The 22148-nt window shown below is 28.2% G+C and overlaps 1 protein-coding gene across 3 annotated transcripts in view; it reads left to right on the forward strand.

Moving 5' to 3' along the window:
- Positions 1 to 22148, forward strand: part of LOC118066841 (protein eva-1 homolog C) — a 63286-nt gene that overhangs the window by 27425 nt on the left and 13713 nt on the right. For all 3 annotated transcript variants that reach the window (XM_035083192.1, XM_035083191.1, XM_035083193.1), the window contains exons 3-6: positions 1935 to 2152; positions 9559 to 9694; positions 9783 to 9932; positions 10002 to 10145. In XM_035083192.1, the coding sequence (XP_034939083.1) occupies positions 1935 to 2152; positions 9559 to 9694; positions 9783 to 9932; positions 10002 to 10145 (648 nt within the window). The remainder of the gene's footprint in view (positions 1 to 1934; positions 2153 to 9558; positions 9695 to 9782; positions 9933 to 10001; positions 10146 to 22148) is intronic.

Here is a 22148-nt window from a genome sequence, read left to right on the forward strand (position 1 = left end):
AATGTTTGCCAAATCCGAAAAATAAATATTTTTCTTGATTTTCCTGAAATCACTGGGGGTTGATAAAATATCACCGAACGATTGATTCAAGCAGTGGTATGCTTACGACTATTTTTGAGTTATTTTTATGAGGTCATATTTGAGTTAGTGATCTATTCATGTACGTCGATAAAGCCATTAATAGGAATTAATTCACTCAACTTAATTTATTAAAAGGAAGCACTAACAAAACTTACTACTAACAAAGGTCTAGATTCTTGAATTTTTTCCATTCTTGGATTAAAATAATTCCCAATCAAAATTACTTCTCTCAACTTGTTGGAGATCCTTGACGACACTAAATAACTTCACATCCCTATTTACTATTCAATAAGATCACTTCATTTGCAAACGTTAATTAGGAAAAATGATCGTTTATTACTTGTTATTTATTCTGTCAATAGTTTAATATCGATACCTGTTAAAGACTCTTAATTTGATCCTTCACATTGAAAATATCCCTTATTAAACGTAATATAATATTTGCCAATATCCAGAGATTTCAAGTAGCGGATTTAATAATTTATTTTTCCACCGTGATCATATTTACTTTGATAACTAAATTTTCTTATCAATACATAAAAAAGTCTATAGTATTACTAATTTATATTCATTTTATAGGTAATTTTGCTTATTAAATTAACATATATTACGTAATAATACATTTCGAGTCCATATTAATTAAAGAAATTATTTGTATTATTCACTGTTAACATTTAGGGGATAGTATTCTCTTCAACGAAGCAATAAATAGTAACTGACTCGCAGTGGTTTTCACTGATTCAGTTTAAGAGAGTATAGGAATACATTTATATCAGGTAACTCTACTCTCTGCTGTATTTTGTTGAAGATGAACTATAAATATACTTTATTCAAAGATTTATGAGCTAAAATATACGAAGGTAATGAGAGGATATCATTACAATGATTATGTTAGTGTTGTTTTATTTTTATTCTTTTAAAAAATATAAAAATGTTTTATGATAGATATATTGTGGAAATCAAAAACTACAATAAGTAGATATACCTTAATTAGTCAATTTTAATATTACGAAGAACAGAATTAAACAACAGTGATACATCCACTCTTACTTGTCTCTCACTACTTATTACAATAAAACTGATTATTATGATAATTTCTAAATAATCTTATTGATTTCAGCAATTTTTAAATTTAAAACGAGACAATGAAACTTTTTGATGAAAACAATAAAAAAGTTTTTAATAATACAAATCGTAATATTCCGCTAATAAATCGAAAACTGCTTGACCAATATTGCTAGAAGTCTACTTAACGTCGTTGAACTACCTTGAATTGGATCGAAAAAACGGTTTCGAATAATAATCTAGCCAGCTGTTCTCAAAGTATTATCGAATAACATTTTTGTTACACACACACACACTTCACAATGCGTCTTTGAAAAAATTATACTAAATATTAATATCAACATCTATCTTTTAATCTTATAAAATATATATAATTTATATTACCTTATATACTCACAGATACTAATTCATACTCTGTATTTTCCCCTGTATGAAATAATTTAATCTCATTTTTATTGTATACTCATAAAAAATTATTCTAATTTATAATAAATGCATAGTAAATATATAGTTATAAATATACTCAGTTGTTTTTCATTCTTTAAACTATATTTGTCTGTTATATACATCCAAAATAAAATATAAAATGCGTATAAATGCAAAAACTGTAGAAAGATTATTCTCATTAAAACTTGCATTCATACATACAGAGAATGAATTATAGCAGCAGGTGAGCTTGCATATATCCGCGTTATTAAAGGTTTGATTACTTCATAAAGAGTTTATTTAACTAATTTTTTTATTTCAATGTTTATGTTGATTTTAATTTTATTTATCTTCATTTACAGGTCTTTTATCCGGTACATTGAAAGCCTATCAACGAGCCGCCTGCGACGAAGAAACTATGTCACTTAGGTGTCCTCCAGGCACCTCAATCTCCATTGTTTCCGCACGCTATAAACGAGTTCTAGGATCCAAGGAAAAGTGCTTCAACGATAGATTAGACCTTTCTATATCTAATAATGCACTTACCAACGAAACATGTCAATTTTCTAATGCTCTTGAGGTACGTAAATAATTTAATCGAATTCTATTATATGTTTTAGTTGATTCCATAACAATTTCCCATTAATTTTTCTTTCCATTTCACTGAATCTCATTTCGGAAATGATGATTGCTTTATAAGTACAAAAATATTGCTGAGGTATATATAATACCGATACACAATTGTGCTTTATACTAAAATGATCCTTATAAGAACAATTGTTCTTCATTTGAACGTTTTTTCCATCTATTTCGAGACGTTTGAGCGAGCTTTTATCTTTCCTTGCTCGTGAGCTGAATTAACGAGCGTTTTTCGGGTCAGCTACCATTCGCGAATAGGAAAAGACATTTCAACGATGAGAGAAGAGATTTTCAGAATGTGCCAAGTGTTTTCCTTTCGGTCGCGTTTTGAAGTTATACGCTATGAACAAATCTCCCAAGCGTCCCAGAATCCAAAATTACACTTTTAACGTGCAAGAAAAATCATGTTGCGTTTATGAGTTTAAATTTATGCACTGAAATTCGAATTGAAGGACGGTTAAAAGAACAAAAAATTTACTGTAGTTTTAAAATAACTGTATTTTCGCGATTAATTGATGGACTTCAGTGAACTACACTGAGAGAATTTTCTTTGAAAAATTACTTCTAACTTCGGATTGACCGCGTGACACTTTCCAATTTGGAAAAAATATAACTGAACAATTGCCGAACTTAGAATTAAAATTGTCTGAAGAGAATAATAAATTTTAACGAGCTCGGTATTGGCGAAGTATTCATTGTAACATATTCCCCATACTTTGAACAGAATTAGATAATTTTTAGTGACTATGTATCAGTAGCCTGGCTCATTGTTATTATAATAATGAATTTATGAATAATAAAATAGTGACAATATACATCGATGTTTATCCTATTAATATAATCATTATTAATTATATTGAATAGCTGAAAGATATAAAAAAAATATACATATATGCATAGGCCGAACTTGAGAAAAATACATATTTGAACGCTAAATAAAAGCATCGTTTAAACGCATGAAACAGAAATGTATGTGTTTGACCAAACTCCTTAGTAAATTCTACTCTTGGTAATTATTTAGAATTGGGGCTCCAGGCAAAAATCGCTCCAAAAAATTTTTTACTGCCTGGAAACTATTTTCTTAGGTAGAATTAGACAAATGAAGGTGGGAGAGACATGTTTCATGACGTTTCATCCAAAAAAACAGGATTTTCAAGTATAGGTATAGCTTGAATTCCAATAATACAGTGACGAAGAGGATAAAAGGTGTGAGGGGGGGGGTGTTTAAAGGGCATTAATACTTTTATAATTTTTGAAAATGTTTATAGCGTTTTAACACCCCTCCCCCACCCTCTTGCCTTTTTTTGCTACGTTCTGAAATGTACGATCAACAATTTTAGAGACATTCAGTGATTTATCATATGTAAGTTCTACCATTTAATGTCTAAAATAATGGAAAAAAATGTTTCCCCCGCCTTAAATTCACTATTTGTACCCTCAGAAATAACCCCAAATGCATAAGAAATTTTTTAGAGCAATTTTCGCCTGGAGCCTCAATTCTAAATAATTACCCTACTCTTACATTGTATTTTTAATAATAATCACTCAATGATGATAGCAACATTTATTAGTTCTTACAATTCACAGTGCTGAGAACAATTGAATACTCTTAAAAAATAATTCTTCACCATCATTTTCATGAAATAGTAACAAGACGATTGTATTGAACACATTCATAAATCAAAACAAAAAACTAAATGTTTAACATACTGAACAATATTCTGTTTGTAGTGTAGAGTCTAACAGGTTGAATTGACATTCTTAATATTTTTTGGTAACGAATTTTTCTAGATTTTAAAAGAATACCCTCCACAGTCCGTTGAGTCTAAGATTTAATAATCGTGGTGGAGGACGGGAACCGTTTAACAAATGACGATTTTCAACACAGAGTTAATCAATAAAACGGAACAATTTATTATTGAACAAATGAAATAGTTATCCTATAATAACGGACATAATAATGACATATAAAAAGTACAAATGAAACGGGTGGAAGCGGAAACGGTTGGTTGGTCAGTCAGGTTTCTCTCCAAGAGTACAGAAACCGGGTGACAACCTTGGCGACAGGAATACAACCTCCGTCCTTTGGAAACGGTGCAAGTACCGAGTAACGACCTTGGTGGTGGAATAAGACCTCGATTCTTATCAAATACGTAAGTACCGGTATACGGATGCCGGATGGAGTAAGAAACCTCCTAGCCATCGGAAGCTCGGGGTTACAACCCCTCGGTGGGTCACAGCCTCACCTTCTTCAGGTGATGCCTCGGTTTAGGATTATGATCACGGAGTGGAGTGGGTTAAGTTCTCATCTGCTTCGAATGGAAGTCTCCGGCTGACCGCTCTGTACGGCATTATATCTTAACCTCGGTCTACCAAGCTACCAACCCCATCACTACTGCAGGTAACGGTGCTGCCAGTGGTACTTGTAGAAATTACTAATGTAAGTCAACAGTCGATACTAAATTTGGGGAAAGTCTTTGTTGCTGATTTCTTACATTTTAAAAATATCACCATTAGGTTCAAAAAAAAAAAAAATTTCACTTTGTTGTGATTTTCTCTGAAAGGTAGTCAACTTCAAATTTTAATAACTTCCCACTTGGAAGTTAAAAATCGAATTCTAGCAACAACCAATGCTTTTATAGTTGATTACTATAATTTTTTTGGAGTAACAAAGAATCATATTACTCTATCAGGAGAATATCAAATATCATTTAAACTAGTAATTATAATTTTACGGCAGGTATAAAAAAAAATGTAATAAAAATAAAAATCTATGTAGAAATTTCTGATATCTCGTAAAAAATAATTGATAGAAATTGTTATTAGTGCTTTTTTACAAATTAAATAAAAACTAACAATGCTGTGATGTTTAGTCTAGAAAAAAAGATTCAGTATTTTTGATAACAATTATTGCTATAAGCATTTATTTTATAAATCTTATCTTCGTTTTTTACAGTTTCGCAATGAAATTAGTTAATACTTAAAAATAGAATATATAAGATGTTTAAGAAGATAAAAATCAATTAATTGATGGATGAGTTTAATAGTAAACATTCCTAATAAACTTATAAACAATAATTCTAATAATACATTATTCTGATAATAAGTGTATAATCATGTAGAATAACTAATTGTTATGGATTAGATATTATTTAAAATTGAAGTTCCGTAAGTGGATTTAGCTGCAAAAATGAAGTTACTCGGCAAAAACAGCAGCCAATTCAATTCGTTCAGGAGATTCAATGGCAAGAAATAAATTTCGTCAGTGGATGCAGTAGTAGAAAATTTTTTTAAAAAGTTCAGCAGTGGAATAATAGAAAAATTCTAACTCGGGAAATTATACTAAGTAACGTACTTTAAAGTGTGTAAGAATAGCTTTAAAGTATCTACAGTATGTGTTATCACATTCGACAATTAATACACTCTGGTATATTATTATAAGATTTTTCAAATGAGTATGTAACGCAATGACGTCACAATGTATTTAAGACACAACACAATCTGTTTACATTAACAAACGTTATCAGTTACAAAAATAAAATGAAATTCTTTCCTAATATAATAAAGAAGAAGGTAAGATTATGGTCCTGTCTTTAATATGGTCCACTTGTTTATTATGCGAGTACTGTGCGTTTTCCATCAGCTAACCCACAAATATACTGAAAAATAACTCCAAAAAAATGTAAAATATAATTGAATAAAAACACAAAGTGACCCATAATCCTACCTTCTCCTCTATTATATTGAAGAAAAACTAAACATTCACAAACTTCATTGGAATAATTTTTTTTGCAACACTGGAATTGGAAGTTTAACTTTGGAGCGCTAAACTTCATGGCAAAAGTGCCCGATTGGCTGAACCGTAACTGCTTTTATTACTTTACCCCACAAGTATGGAACGTATTCTATAATTTCACAGTTTTAACCTGATAGTTGTATTCGAGTCCCGATTTTGAAATAATTAGTAAAAAAGTATAAAAAATATGATGGAAATGATCACACAACATCTATATGTATACAACGTCGTGTATTGAACATATAACACTTTAGCGACCACGATTACTCTAATGTTAAGCGTTAAAAAGAGTGCACTTCAATGAGGAAATATTAAATGGATGAATAAATAAATGTGATAAAACTCCCACGCAAAAAGAACATTAAAAGGAAGATTTTTTCCATTTTCGGGTTTAAGATTAAAAAAATTATCTTTTAACACTTTAATGGTTTTACAATGAAGACAAGTTATGAATGGTTAATTTAACTTATGTAATATATAAGACCCTGTTTCTGTCTTTTGAAAAAATTTTCGAGCAATTAACAGTAATTATCGTCTTGATATAACGGAAAAGTAATATGATAAGGACCCTCGACTTGCTCTTCCATTCTCAAAGATAGGCAAACCCAGAGCAAGATGAGTGCTTGAAGAAATAAAATATTTACAAACTGTATTGAAAGTTTTTTCTCTGTTGAATTTTTAAAAATAGCACAAATAATAAGCATAGATGTAGAGATTAAAAAAATGAAAGAACTTGATTATTTCCTCTGAAGTATTTAAACTGAAAGCTTTAGTGTTTTCCACTTGACATTATGGGCAGAATGAATTTCGCCATCTTTACAAAAGACAGTATAATTCAAACGTTTAATTTAAAAATAATGATATTAATTCTATGACAATTTTATACATACGTTATCCTAAAAATAAAAGAGATTTAGTCGTTAGTTCTTTATCAGACTGAATTATTTTAATCAAAGAAAATTAAGAGGTCATTAACAAATCGCAAAGATAACGAGTTGAAAAGAATGAATAAGATTTAAAAGGGTTATATTACTGAAAATCACATCGAATTTTTATGAACTAGGGCACATCTGAAAGGTTACACTATTTAATTTAGAAATCCTACATTAACATTTTTTATCACTCCCACACTGTGCTACAAAATATTCAAAGAGAGAAAAAAAAAGAAAATCTCTTAATTTTTCTAAATTCTCCAAGTATCCTTTAAAATCTTACAGGAGTCGGAATTAAATCCTTTTTCTAAAGTATCATGAATTATTCAATTAGAATTGTTTCATTAAAAGTATTTATTTGATAGCCGATTCCTAGAATTTAGACAATGAATATTTTTGACATTTTAATTATTGTCATAGTCGCACCATAAAAAACTCTGATCTAAAACCTTGATTAAATTCATTTCATTAGAACCTTACTTTTTACGCTTTTTATATTTTATATGGTGATATTTTAACGGACGATAAATTTTCATCTAATTTTCAGAAACTGAATAGGATTGAGAATAAAAGATATTTTATACGTAAATACAAATATATACAAAGATAAACATTTTCTCATCATTAATTAATTTTTTTTTTAAATCTGATATTTTTAATGTCATTGAATTTATCATTCCTTAAAAGAAAAGTTATAAAATGTTTCTTTCATGCTCAGTAGTTCTAAATGGGACATTCTACCTCTTAAGAGAGACAAGTAAAGTGATGATACCGGTCATTAAATTTTTCCTCTGAATTTGTTTTCAGAGTAATCGTATTTTTATTCAACCCTGCAAATTATTTATATTTTAAACTAACACAGTAAACAAAAGATAATTTAGGTTTACTTCGAAAAATACACCAATTCACACATTCAAAATTTTCCTCTTTAAATGAAATAAAAAATCAAACGAGTCGAGTCGACTGAATCTCTGGAAAATGGAGCCCTGGAGGAGTACAGTTAAGTGCATGCTACTGTGAACCACAGGTTAGAATTCATGGATTCAGACACTGTTAGAGTTCACACCCAGCACATTGAAGCATCCTAGCGAGCAATGCGATATGCCTTATCACACACTGGGATTCGAAAGGATAATTTAGCAGATCATTTCTGTGAATGCTTATGTCAACGATGGGTTGCAGAATTAACGATTGATCTGATTTCTCAGTAGATCAATGATATTAATTATGCTTATTCAAGCAATATAGAACTAAAAAAAGTATCAGTTATCGCTGTTTTAATTTCACAGTCGGAAAATAGAAGAAAAAACATCTGTATATCAAATTTCTGACATTATTGGACAGAAAAATTTTTCTGTTAATCGTATTATAGAAAGTTGAAGCAAAAGTATTATAACATACAGTAACTAGCAATATTTTAGTGAAATTGAAACTAGCTATATGTAATGATAATAATTATTACGATAATTACACTGAATGAAATTATAATTGAATAATAATGTAAAACATGACGAAATAATAATTCGAAAATGGATAAGAAAACAATTAAAACGTTTATTAAATCAATTGGAAAATCTTAATGACAGGGAAAATGTTTGAACATAAACAAATCAGTCAAGTTTTGCTAACAACAAATTCAGTCGTTTGTCAATTAACAGTTAGATGGAGAAATACATTTATTTTACAACAAAAATTAAAATCTATGATAAATAGTTTTATTTATCAAGTTTGAAAAATTATAAAAGTTTTGTCATGTGTAAAAAGGATAATCAATATGCGAAAACAAAAAAGTTATACAATCTTGAATTTTCAAATTAAATAATTATACAAGTGTCCTAGGTACAAATTGACGAATAAATATTTTCTACATTATTATAATAATAATTAGTAATCCAATTTAATTTTATACAATTATTTTCCGTTTCTACGAAGTATTGGATTCTCCATCAGAGTTCTATTTAAATACAAGAGTATCTAATTTACACATTAATGTCTTATGAAATTCCGAGTTGCCCTAAAGGTTTTTGCTCGACAAATTTTTTTGAAAATCAAATCAATTAATAAATGATTATCTAAACTAAATTACCTTTAAAAAAACAAACCAACTTGTTATCTTTATTATATCAGAGCTAGAGAGAGAGAGAGAAAGATAGAGAGGATTGTTAATGATTTCAATTGTGACAATAAATTCATTTATAGCGTGACACCTTTTGATTAAAATCAACAAAATGTTATAAAATAATTACCACTTAGTTAATAGAGTGCATAAGTCGATTTCTTAATAATTCAACGTTAAATAATAAATTATTCTAAACTGAAAGTCGCATTAAAAAACTTAATACTTTTAAAAGTTTAAAACAATGGAAAAAGTAAAACAAAAATGGACTACAAGTTGAAAACGTAAAACATACTCTTATTAATTTGTTGCACTTAAAGCAACTTTACATTAAATCAATAGATACTTTAATATTATAATAAAGAGTTTCTAAGTTCAAGTACTTTTAACTTAATTCATTGCCCTCTTACGATCTTTCCCACTCTCATGGTACAACATTTTTTAATAGTTATTCATCAATTCAATTTGTATTTGAACAGAATATTACATTAATGGTCTTATAGTATTCACTGTTGCAGACTGTGGTGGAAATTTGTCAGAAGAAAAGGAACTGCAAGTTCAATACCCATCCGAAGAATCAAAATGATCCTTGTCCACAGTTAGCCAAGTACACAGAAGTAACATACAAATGTCGTCCATGTAAGTAAATCAAACTATTAGTACATAACTTTAAAAAGGATTTGAATATTTAGAACAAAAATAATAAAATCTTTGTTGTGCTCATTAGATGAATTTCGAAGCAAAGTTGCTTGCGAAAATGACGCAGTTAATTTAGTGTGTAATCCTGGCAGCCGAGTAGCGATATTCAGTGCTTCTTATGGTAGGACTGAATACGAATCTCTCCAGTGTCCTCAACCGCATGGAGTCAAAGAGGAAAGTAAGTTAAAATATCTGTCACAAGTTGTGGTGGTTGTTATTGATAATTTAATTATTCTACTTCTTTTAGCTTGTACTGCTCCACATGCGACAGAAATAGTACTCAAGTTATGTCACGGAAAAAGAAAATGTTCAGTAACCGCAAATTCTGCCACATTTGGAGATACTTGCAATCCGGAAACACGTTCATATCTGAAAGTTATTTATACATGTGGTAAGTTCTTTGTTTCTTTTTTTCTATTTTATATAAAAAAGATGCATTCACTAATTACTTTAATTACGTTTAAATACCTCATTAGCTCGTTGAGATAATATACTAATTACCGTACTAACAATATGCGGAAAAAATTATTTCGACAAAACATATTTTTGTAAATATTTTTAAATTTTTCCAGCATTGTTCAGTGGAATGAATTTTTTAAAAAGGTCTCTATTTCAATGTCTCTTGAAGCGAATTAAAACCAATTTTGTTTTAAACTACATCGTTTGAAATTGTTTGGAAATTATTTGGAAATAGATTGAAATTTTTAATTAAGGTAGTTTGACATTGGCAAAATTCACAGTTGATTACCCTTTTTTTTTTTAATTTTCTCTGAAAAACTATACCTCCATGACTTGTGAGAAAAAAGAGATTTTTCTACCTTTTTGTTTAGGAGATATAACTTTGAGTAATTAAAGTTATGCAAAAATATATGAGTTCATATAACTGTCCTTGTTTAATTTTACCGGAAATTGATAAATTATGAAACATTGGCACAGTCCATCCACGCAGAGAAATGTATAGTAAAAATTACCCTGAATTTTATGGTGACACAGCAGGATGAGGGTAAAAATTACTATACACATTGTAAAAATTACTATGCAGTTTAGTCATTTTTACAATGTATATAGTAATTTTTACCCTCACCCTGCTGTGTCACCATAAAATTCACGGTAATTTTTACTATACATTTCTCTGCATACTCATAGTAAAAAATATTTTAATATAAAGAATATAATATGAAATAATATAATATAATGTAATAGTACTTAGAAACGTATTTCAGTTAAATTTCAGCATGATTTACCACAGTTTTTTTGAAATTTCTGTTTTAACATTGTAACTCGGGATGTGTCTTTGTTTTTCCACCATATTTGCTAGGAAAAAATGGCGGCAATGCTAATCAAAACCAGTCATATAAATTAAAGTTTTTCTTTCATTTCTCATTAACAGCTGTTACATTCAATTTATAAATTATCTTTACAAATCATATACACATACTGTGTAAAAAGTTGTTTGATAGATTTAAAAAAAAGTTTTTTAAAAAACATTACTATTTTGATTACCAATTTGTGAATGCCAAACTACCTCAATAACAATTATATTTAATTATTTGCTAATTCGGTGGTTGAGTGACGCAGCAGTTTGGCGTGCCATGGGTCGCGAGTTCGATTCCCGGGCCAGAAAAAAATCCGAGTATGGTTTTTCTAAAGATTATCGGGATCGGGAGCTCTCTTTATTGAGGTCGGTTGTATCGACACAGGTTTTCAGCAGTTTACCTGTGTACTCATGCAAATACGATATAACAGTTAAGGGCGTAAGTCGGCTACTGGCGCAACCCGATAGACCATGTGTGTAATAGTATATCGAGTAAGTAGGAAGTATTGAGCCTGTGGCGGAGGGGGGTGCGCGATGTATTCCTACCATCGGGACAGGAAGGAAAGTAAACATGCATGGAGGAAGTATTGTAAAACGCTGAAGAACACTCGACATACAATTGAAATAAATGATTTACTACTATATTTAATTATTTGAACTTTTGGTTTATTCCAAAATTACCTCAGAACGCTTTGAAGAGATCCCGTATTTAAATTCGTTAAGGTTCTCGAGAAATCACTGAACGAAATTTTTTCCACCAGTACTTGTACACTAGAGCTTTTTACATAAATTTTCAGTTCAACCCATTTAAAAATTTCACAGTCTTTGATTATGAACAATATTCCACTTTGATAATCAAAATAATTGGATTAGTATACTCTATATATATGTATAGATTTCGGAAAAATAATGTATCATATGTATTATTTATTTCAATTCTAACCTTAGAAAAATCACTTTATGTAATTTTAAAAAAACTGACGATTTTTTATTAACTAATTTAATAGGATGTACCATTTCCTAGCAAAGCAATGTAGATTTACTTATTTAAAGAAACAAAAAATGCTCTATGTTTTGAAATCAGAAGCACAACTGATATTGATAATTATTTTAATTTGAATAAAGTCAATATTGAATTTCTCATAATGTAATGGATTAAAAACTGTAAATATTAGAATTAAACTTGAGTTTTTATCAGTTTCTTGGTACAAACGATAATAAATATAATCATTTAGTATTTACAGAGAGCACAAAAAATTGCTTTATTATTATTTTCCTTTCTCAGTTAAAATATCGAATCCAATCTTCTGCCTAGATGTGTTTTGCTTTTTAGCATGTCTCCATTCTTTTTATTCTTTGTTAAACATATAAAGATCTTTTTTTGTCGAAGTCAAGTCAAAAGTATCATACAGGATAATCCAGTTAAAAAAAATTAATTTTTCATTTTAATTAAACAGCAACCTACAACTTGTACTGTTTAATTCCGGAAAATCTTCTGAATGAAAAATCTAGTAAAAATTTTAACCAAACATTCCTCTTTACTCATATGCTTGACTCACTCTAACTCTTAAGCAATTGGGGTTAGAAAAAAAAAGTAAATTCAAAGAACTCTTTATTTTTTTATTATATATCATTGTTGACAATTTCAAGAAATCAATGAATCTGGTGAAAAAATGGTGCTTTTTAAAACCGTAATTTCAAGCTTTCTAAAAAATATATCTTTTGGAAAAACACATATTCTAAAGTAATCTAAGTGATATATAATATTATCATAAAAGTAAATTAAATTTCCATGAAAAAATACGAATATTATTTTTAATTTGAACTTATTTTAAATAGAGAAAAATCTCCCGAGTTGAAAGATTATTCAAAATTTATTTTCAAATGCAAATTTATAAGTTCAATTTCCTTATGATATTTTATTGCAAAAATAGACTACCGAGAATCCAATTCATTCAAGATTTTACCAGATAAATAATTCAATTGAGAGACAGATTGCCACCTGTCGGTATACGCGGTAGAGCGCAAAGAGGTGGTGTTATTTGTATGCAAGTAATATTTAGTGTGAGTCTAGCGTATCTGAAATAGGTTCACACATGTTATAGAACATTTTGGGACAATAATACTAAATTTAAGATAAAATCTTTGAGAGAGTCAGAATAAGCTGGTTCTTGCACTTTGTATCATGATATCCACAATTAGCTTGTTATTTATATACACACATACATGCGTGCCTACACTTACATCTTTTACCCTATAGTTGGTTAACTCCAATGGGTTTTTTTAGGATGTATTGACTTTAATAATGGTATAAGATAAGACGTTGTACGTACCACACGAGTGAGTTCTCCTCGAATAAATTCGCTTAAATAGTGCATTGACCCAGAATAATTGTAAAGCGCTTGGATGATAATCTAATCTAGACGAACTACCTGCGTAAATAGGGAGACTGTCTTTGAACTAGCGTTAGGGTGCGAGATTTACGTGTAAATGAACAAAACTCGAGGACTTAACTTCCTGCTAGCTTCAATGGAATTCGCTTATACTCCAACTGTTATCTGAATACTTAATAAATGAACTTGCACAAATACAATAGCTAAAAAATTTTTAAAGACTCATTTCTCGTTTTTGAGAATTCCCAATTGGAAAATTGACTCCTTTCTTTAATCTTCATTAAGTCTTATATTATTTTTCATAGCAATATTAAATTAAAAACTTATGAATTCTGATCACATACTGAATATACAACGAATCTAAACTAAATAATATTTTAAATAAAAAGGATTAAGTCCTGATTGTGATTTGGTGTTTAAATCCTTTTTTTTCTTGATTTTCAATTAAATGAAAGCAGATCAAAATGATAATAGTAAATGGTAAATTTTTTTAACCATCAAAACTTAATATTGTTTTGTGGATGATTAATTATGAACATTTTTAATTGTTATGATTACAGTTGATCAAGATAACTCAACACTTTAACGGTTTAAAAACTTTGATAAATAATTTCATTAATTTTTTATCAATTATATTAATTTGGATAAACATTTAGTGAATTCAAATCAGTAAAAATTTCCATCACGACTACATCAGTTTTGAATAAACCTTCTAGAAGAATAAAAGAAATAAGAATAGAATGAAAAAATAGAACAAAACTAAGCAGCTTTTTTAGCAAATTCTTACATTCATACAAATTTCTAGTCACTTCCCGTATAAAAAAAACATTTGTTCCGGAGTCATGCCAGCAGAGTTCCAAATTTTAATGCCACTGCTGAGACGAAGCGACACACGGGTTCAACAACGAAACAACAAAACAGTAACAGGAAATAGCAAGCTGTAGTTGATCCTTTTTAATTGGTTGATAACGTGTAAAGGTAGATAAAACTATTTTAATTCCTTTCAGTACATTAATCAACTGACATTTAAAAGCTCAAGCTTATTAAGTGTTACATTTTTTCTATCATTTCCTATCTTTCCTTGATCTCATTGCTATAAATGCAGATCAAGTCTGGTTTTTGATAATCATTAAAGATACTTCTTCAAGATAAAATAAACTAAAATATGTACAGCTTCCAAAACATTGTCAAAATACCAATAGCAAATAAAAATTCATGGAAAATATATTTATTTTAAATTGAAATTTGAGATAACGGAGTAGTTACGCGGGTTAAAGCACTACTTTTCAACTTGAGCGGTTGCAGGTTCAAATCCCATTTGCAGAAGACGAAGAAATTCATTTCTAATAGTACTTTTCTAAAAAAAGTTTTCTTAGAACTATTAATTAATTTGATAGTTCTTCTGAACGAATTTAAATACAACATGAATAAAATAATTTACCAATAAATTTTTTTTAAAATTAATTTTTAAATTTAAACCAAATGTTATGCGGCTCAAAAAATTGACATATTTACTCATACACATTAGGGAATACAGGGCAAAAGGGATCCATGAGGCAAGACGGTTTTTTCGACTTTTGGTAACTTAGTGAGGTAAAATAGATTTTCCGAAGCTGTTAATACAAAAGTTAACATTGATTTAAAAATATGCTTATCACTCAAATTACATTATTATGTGTATAAGTCATTTTAAAATTCAAAAAGCTGTCTTGTCCCATGGATTCGTCTTGCCCCGTATTCCTCTACTAGTACATTTTTGTGGAAAGGAAGACGTATACTTAAGTCAAAATCAGCTTTCAAAAATCTTTAGAACTTGAACTTGGGTCAATTATTGCGTATGTAACTCCAAATCAGGTCAAAACAATTTTGATTTTTGATCTGTTTTTGACTGTTTTTTAAAGTGGAAATCAGATCTTATTTTTTGACTCGGGATATGTTGAGCAAAGTTTTTTCAACATTCTCTTTCTTTGTAAATTCTCCTCTTCAATTATAATACATTTTTTTTCTCTGAATTATTAATTATCAAGTTAAATAACATGTTTTTTGACTGTGAATTCTCATAACTTCCATAACAATAACTCTGAAACAATTATTCAAGTATCATTAAAAAGCTTTAAGTGTTTACTTAAAAAGCCTTTTATTGAAATAACTCTAAAAATTATTTGAAAATGGACATTTTTATTTCACAATCATATTAAATTGTACTTTATTTCGACTTCTTCGTTCTTTTAAAGGAGAGTCAGTTCATATAATTACCATATTTTGGATAATATTTATTCAAGTGTGGACTACCATGCTTAGTAAGTACATTTTACGTTAGGGATAATCATACTGTACCCACTAAATAAATAATTAAATCCAGTTAATAATAATGACCATATTAGTTACAGCAAATGTATTCTATTTCGGTAAACACTTGAATGAAATAGAGGACTCATTTGATTGCATAAATTACTTATACTTGATAATAAATATTGAATTCTATTCAGTTTAGCAGAAAATTTCCTATCATTTTTTCTGTGCAAGCGAAAACATTAATTTAATGAATATAATCTATTAACTTTATCTTTTCCATTAGAAATTTTTTTATTCTACTTTTATTTTTTGTGAGTTGTTTTAATTTAAAACAAATTTAACTTCAAAATAATATGAGCTAATTATTCGATCATAATTCACGAGTAATGAAGCTGGTATTTTTTGCTTGGAAAAATATTCATTTTTTCTCTACAGTTAAATTTTCATGCTTCTTTTTAATGCACCCATGGCTAGGTAAAATAGTTTATATTGATAATGGATTAATGATTTAATACTAATTATACTTAAATATGACTTCATTAATGATAAAAGAGACAGTATTTGAGTGGAAACAATGATAAATTTTTAATGAACTCCAAGTTTCAATTATTCTATTTAAGTTTAAAAAACGATATAGTAAAATTCCTCAAGCTTGATAATTGGTAAATTTTTTAATAAGTTTTTTTTTAGTTTTAGATGATATTTAATAATTATTTTATAATTATTATTTAATAACTACTATTAATAAATGAATTGATTTAATAAAGCTCCTTATGAAGTATTTTATTCAATAACTGAAATGAATAGTGAGTCTGGTAAAAGGAATTCTATTAATAATTAACACACCACTTATCGTATAATATCCTTAGTGTAATCGATATCTGCATCTTATCAACATTATTGTAATATTTTGATATTATCAAATGAATACGAAAATTTGAATTTTTTTGCAACATTTTAATTAACTCTAAACAAGTACAGTATTTTCTAACAAATTATTATTATTCTTTTGTAAAATAACAATTCATTAATAATGAACAAATATATATTTGGACTTACTCCCAGATAAATGATGTATGGAACAATTTCTAATTAACTCTAATTGAATTTCATCTGCTCTCATAATTTAACTATGTAAATCATTTTATTTCTATTACAATATTCAGATATTTTACAGTCGAATGAGTTTTAAATTTATAAATAAATTGTTAAATATTTATTCTAAATTATCAAAAAATATTTCTACCTTCAATAATTTTTCAAAGTTGATACACTTTTTTTGCTATCACATATTGAAAGATTTCAATTTCCCGGTTCGATTCATTCACTTATATCAATTGTTCTCTAATTTTTTGGCATTCCTCTGACATAAATGTTTCTTCAAATGCTTCTTCTTTAAAAAAAAAAGAGGAAATTATTCAAACTTCATCGATAAATATCTCTTTTTGAGAAAGGAAGCAATCATAAAAATAAGTTTGATACATTTTGTACAAACTTTGCACCTAATCAGTAGAAAATGACTGTTATCAGATTTCAATACATTTTATTGGTCAAAAATAATATCTTCCATAAGTGTGCATGTTATTGTTACCAGATGATCTAGATATTGGAAGTCAGAATGGATTCAGAACTAGTACATTAAGTTTAAAAATTGATTCCATATCATAGTCAAAAAGTTATATAGACAGTATTTATTTGGACATCGGTATTTTATAGGAGTTTCGTTCTCTTACGATCAATAAATCGTCCGGAAATTTATGGACAGAGTTCTCTCAGTGTGGCTCAACGATGTTCTTTCTCCCGCGCAAGCGCTTATTCCTTTTCAAAGATAAAAGCAAGTTACTTGCGTACGCGAAATGGGTAAGAAGAAATAGAAAAACGCACTAACCGCAGAGTTCCTACATACATGTTCCAAAACTTGAGAAAGGATGAGATTTCGTTGAAAAAAACAGTAAAAAAAAGTAAATTGACTTCATGCAGGTGGTGTTTAATGTCTTGGAACCTTTAAATTAGTTTGTAATCTAATATATTGTAAGGGGAAGAAGTCAAATCGACGAAAATAAAAAAATGAATATAACACCGATACGACAAGCATCAAAATTCCTATAGAATCCCAGCATTCATGCGCGCTCTTGCGATAAATTCTCTCACGTCGATGTGGAAATTGAATTCTTTGGTGCTTCTCATTTTGTACCATAGACGCTGATGCTGTCTCCAAATAGTTTATTACCTGCAATATAATAAAATAAATTTTATCAATAATATCAAATGATGATAATAAGAATAAAATTTACAAAATTTATGATGGTTTTAATTGGCCATTCCCCAATCTAAGTAGCCCATTTGTTATATCATATTTTACAATGTTTTTATGACAATAATCACTATTTTCAAATAGACTGATATAAATTATTTGAATTCTATAATCTAAAATTCTTTTTTAACAATAATATATCAATAAATTTCACTAAATATTAATGGCTAGCAGATATACATCAAAAGTTAAAGCTTAAATTCATTTTAATAATTAGCTGGAGACTTTCATTGCTTAATATTCTTTTCACTTCTGACAATGTCATGTGGTATCTCAAATCTAAATCATCAATCACTAATATTATCATATCGAAATCGAATATCTATTTTTATTAGTTTTTTATTCATCCTACTTGTTAAGGGTTTGTAATAAACCTATGAGTTAAGTATGAGTGTGCAATTTTTTGCTCCAACTATTATCATCTATATGTGCTTGTACCATGTCAATTTCCTATTGTTCTTAACCGAAATTTTCAGAGAAGTTGTAACCCTAAAATGCTAATATTTCATCAGTTGATTAATTATAGTAATTACAATAAAAGCTAACCGTAAAATTAAACACAATGTGGCTGAATAATATGCAAGATGTTTTCATATTAGCAGATGGCACCATATATGCTCCACTATAATGGTTATTCCCTCTCGATGCACTTCGTTAATTCATCAGCGCGTTCAACTCACTTTACATCCACGTGCTTTGCCAAAGGGTTTGCTTGCTTTTATCAGCATTGAATGACCAGCATAAAATTTCTCCTGCTTGATCAAAGTCTCTTGGCTGAACTCTCGTTTATTTTATCCCTCATTTGTGGAAAATGAACGTGTACGATGGTAATGAACGCAATAGACCATGTAGCTTTCTACTCGTGTGTAATAACATATTAGCATGTGAGAAGACTTGTAAGAAAAGGATGATGACCCTTGTTGCTATTATAAATTGTATTCAACTATGTATAGAGTCTATAAGTTATACGATCCATTTATCTATCTATATAAACACGTTGGAAAAATGCACATGAGATAGGCCATTGACTTGAAATAGAAATCATGCTAAATTTATGAAAAATTAGCTGCTTTATTGTTTTATTGTTGTACTTGAATATATATCTATTATATTATGCATAAAATATATTTATTGCAGTAAATTTATGACTTTTTTGTGAGGATTTTCATAGAATGTAACATTGTAAATTTATTATATCAATATCAACGATTCGTTTTTATTTTATGCTCACTGTACTATAGTTGAAATTACAACGACCAGTAATGAAAATTGTTGTCGTGTTTCTTTGGAAGATATTCAGAATGACAGTAAGCATGATTACACAGCTATAATTTTTCTGAAAACAAAGAATGCAATAGTTTTATTTTGAAAAATACCGTTGCTATCTGAATCTCATATTTGCAATATTACATTACTTTCAAGACAAAGTTCTAATGCATGAATTTTATTTTGATTTATTGAACATTTCTTCATTATTGATTTTCTTCAATACCTTATTCCAATACAAGAATTATTAATTTTTTATTGAAATCTACTCAATCATCTTTTCAGAAGAGAAAAAAAATTCAATCATTTTTCTATTCACAAATTTTATTGTTCTTATTTGTTGTTTCCTTCTGATTTTTATCAAGACAATTTTGTTTATTTCACTCTTCAAAATAAATGTTAACAACAAGTTGAATACAAATCAATAATAATTATTCTAATTATAATTTTAAAAAAAATTTAGTCTTTGATGATATTAAATTTTTATGATATTTTGTATGTGATCATTTTTTTATTCATTATTTTTAAATTTTAAATATTGTTCTTAAAAAAGCATACATTTTAATATCGTTGGTAAATATTAAATTTTCTCAAGCCTTCCATTTTGCTGAGGATTCTCATGCCGCAATTATAAAACGTGACTCAAAATCTATGCAGTCTGCTTAATAAACGTTTTTCCTCTGCACCTCGAAATAGATTTTCTACTCAACGATGCGAAAAATCTTTCACGATTTGTTATAACGTAAGCATCATTATTCTAAGCGTAGCATGCTGTCTACTTTTTCATACATTGTTCGATAGTTCAAATAAAAAAACCTACATCATATATATTTCTGTAAAACAATGTTGAAACAATTTAGAATGTTTCTAGCAAGACTTTTTGACGTCTGCCAATTTAATACATCGCATGGAGATGAAACATCAAGAAGTTAAGTGAGCGTTGCCAGATTATCATCATACTGAAAAGTTGCTGTCTGCTAAATAATACTTGAAAAATTGTTATACCCATGATAAAGAAAGAAAAGAAAATAATAATACGTGCACATTTAAAAAAAAAAATTTATTTTAAAGTAGGATTAAAATTCTTTCTTTAATATCCTAATTTTTCTGACAGTTAACCCAAGCAAACAATGTAGGATGACCGGTCGAAAATTCAGAAAGTTTTCATATTTCCTCTAGTAAAACTAAATATGCATATTCATTTTTCATATAAAGTTAAAATTTTATTTATACATTTAAAATTTTTTTAATACATATGAGAATTAGAAGTAATGGGGTATTAATGTAACATTTAGCCGTAGTTAAGAGATTTTAATTTGGAAATTTGTATTCTAGTCCACTAAATGTTATTCATGATTACAGAGATTATTTACTTAAGTTGATAAATATTTGCTAAAATCTGATCAATTAGTTCTTTAAAGTGAACTGATGCATTAACACTGGACAAAGGATATTAAAAACTCATGTGATTTACGCCATTTACATAAGGATTCATGAAAATATCGCTAATTCAAATATACCATATTATTCAATCAAATATTATATTACAATATATAATTGCTTCATGGCCAGTTGAATATCATTCTGAATGTAAAATATTCAAACATTTTATTCCTAACTTTCAAGTATCAATTTGCTAAAAGCTTTTTCCGTAAACTCTATGTAATATTGTTTTTTATGTAAAAATATCATTACATTTAAAAGAGGTTATTAAAAATTCTTATTAGAAGCATCTTGTTTTGCTGCTCACAACACTGATTTGTCTTTAAATTATTTGTAATTTCAACTCTTGCCTATCAGGGTTGCTTTAAGAATTTCATTAAAAAATTTTCTTTGTCATGTTTATATAGAAAATCTAACAAAAAGGTACATTAAAGATTTCTTTCTTTTCCTTTTGAAGAATAAAATTAATTCACTTTTCTTTGAGTATTCCATTTTGTGCCCTGAAACAAATGTATTCATTTAAGTGGGTAGATAATGATATTATAACATAATATTATATCATATCGTAATATTAAAATGACAAATTTAATACGTACTATAACTTATTACAGGCTATATTCTAAGGGATTAACATATGCGTGGTACAATAATTTTTTATTGAACTTTAAGAACTTAATAACTTAGTCTTTAAAAATACATTTCATCAGAATTCGTAATTTTTATCTAGATGATGATGTCATGCAAGCCACTCTCTAAATGCCTTCTAATTGCTAGAAAAAAATCATCAATTCTTAAATTTGGAGCAATGAAAAAGAATCGTAAATGTTTCCAGTTTATACTAGCATTTATCAGCGATCATAACTTTTATTTAGCATTCACATTTAGCTCATGAATAAAATTTAAATATAAATAAAGTTCTAGTACAGTCTAATAAAAAGAATGATTTCTTTTCTTTTTATTGATACACTCTTGGTGTAAAAAACCAATTATTTCAATTTTAGTGCTAATTAAAATCGATTAGATCATTTTTATAGACTAATTTTCTATAAACTAATTCACTATGGGTTAATACAACAGACACCTTTCAGGCAATATATTAACCCATGTTACATAATCGAGTTCATCTAAATTCGAAGCTATAATAGCAATTCCTATAAATACATTGATAATTCTAACGGATTCTAAATCAAAGCCAGTTTTACTCGAACATTAATCCAATAAATTGATGAATAATTTGTTAATCTGATTATTTTTAGTTCTACAAAATTATTGATTTAAAAAAATTAATAGGAACTGATCTAACTAGCTATAAGTATCAAAATGATTATTTTCAAGGAGGAATTTAGTTCAAATCAGCCCCATTTATAT

The sequence above is a fragment of the Chelonus insularis genome, unplaced genomic scaffold, assembly GCF_013357705.1.
Source record: "Chelonus insularis isolate UGA/USDA-ARS -01 unplaced genomic scaffold, ASM1335770v1 contig_356_pilon, whole genome shotgun sequence".
Classification (NCBI taxonomy): domain Eukaryota; kingdom Metazoa; phylum Arthropoda; class Insecta; order Hymenoptera; family Braconidae; genus Chelonus; species Chelonus insularis.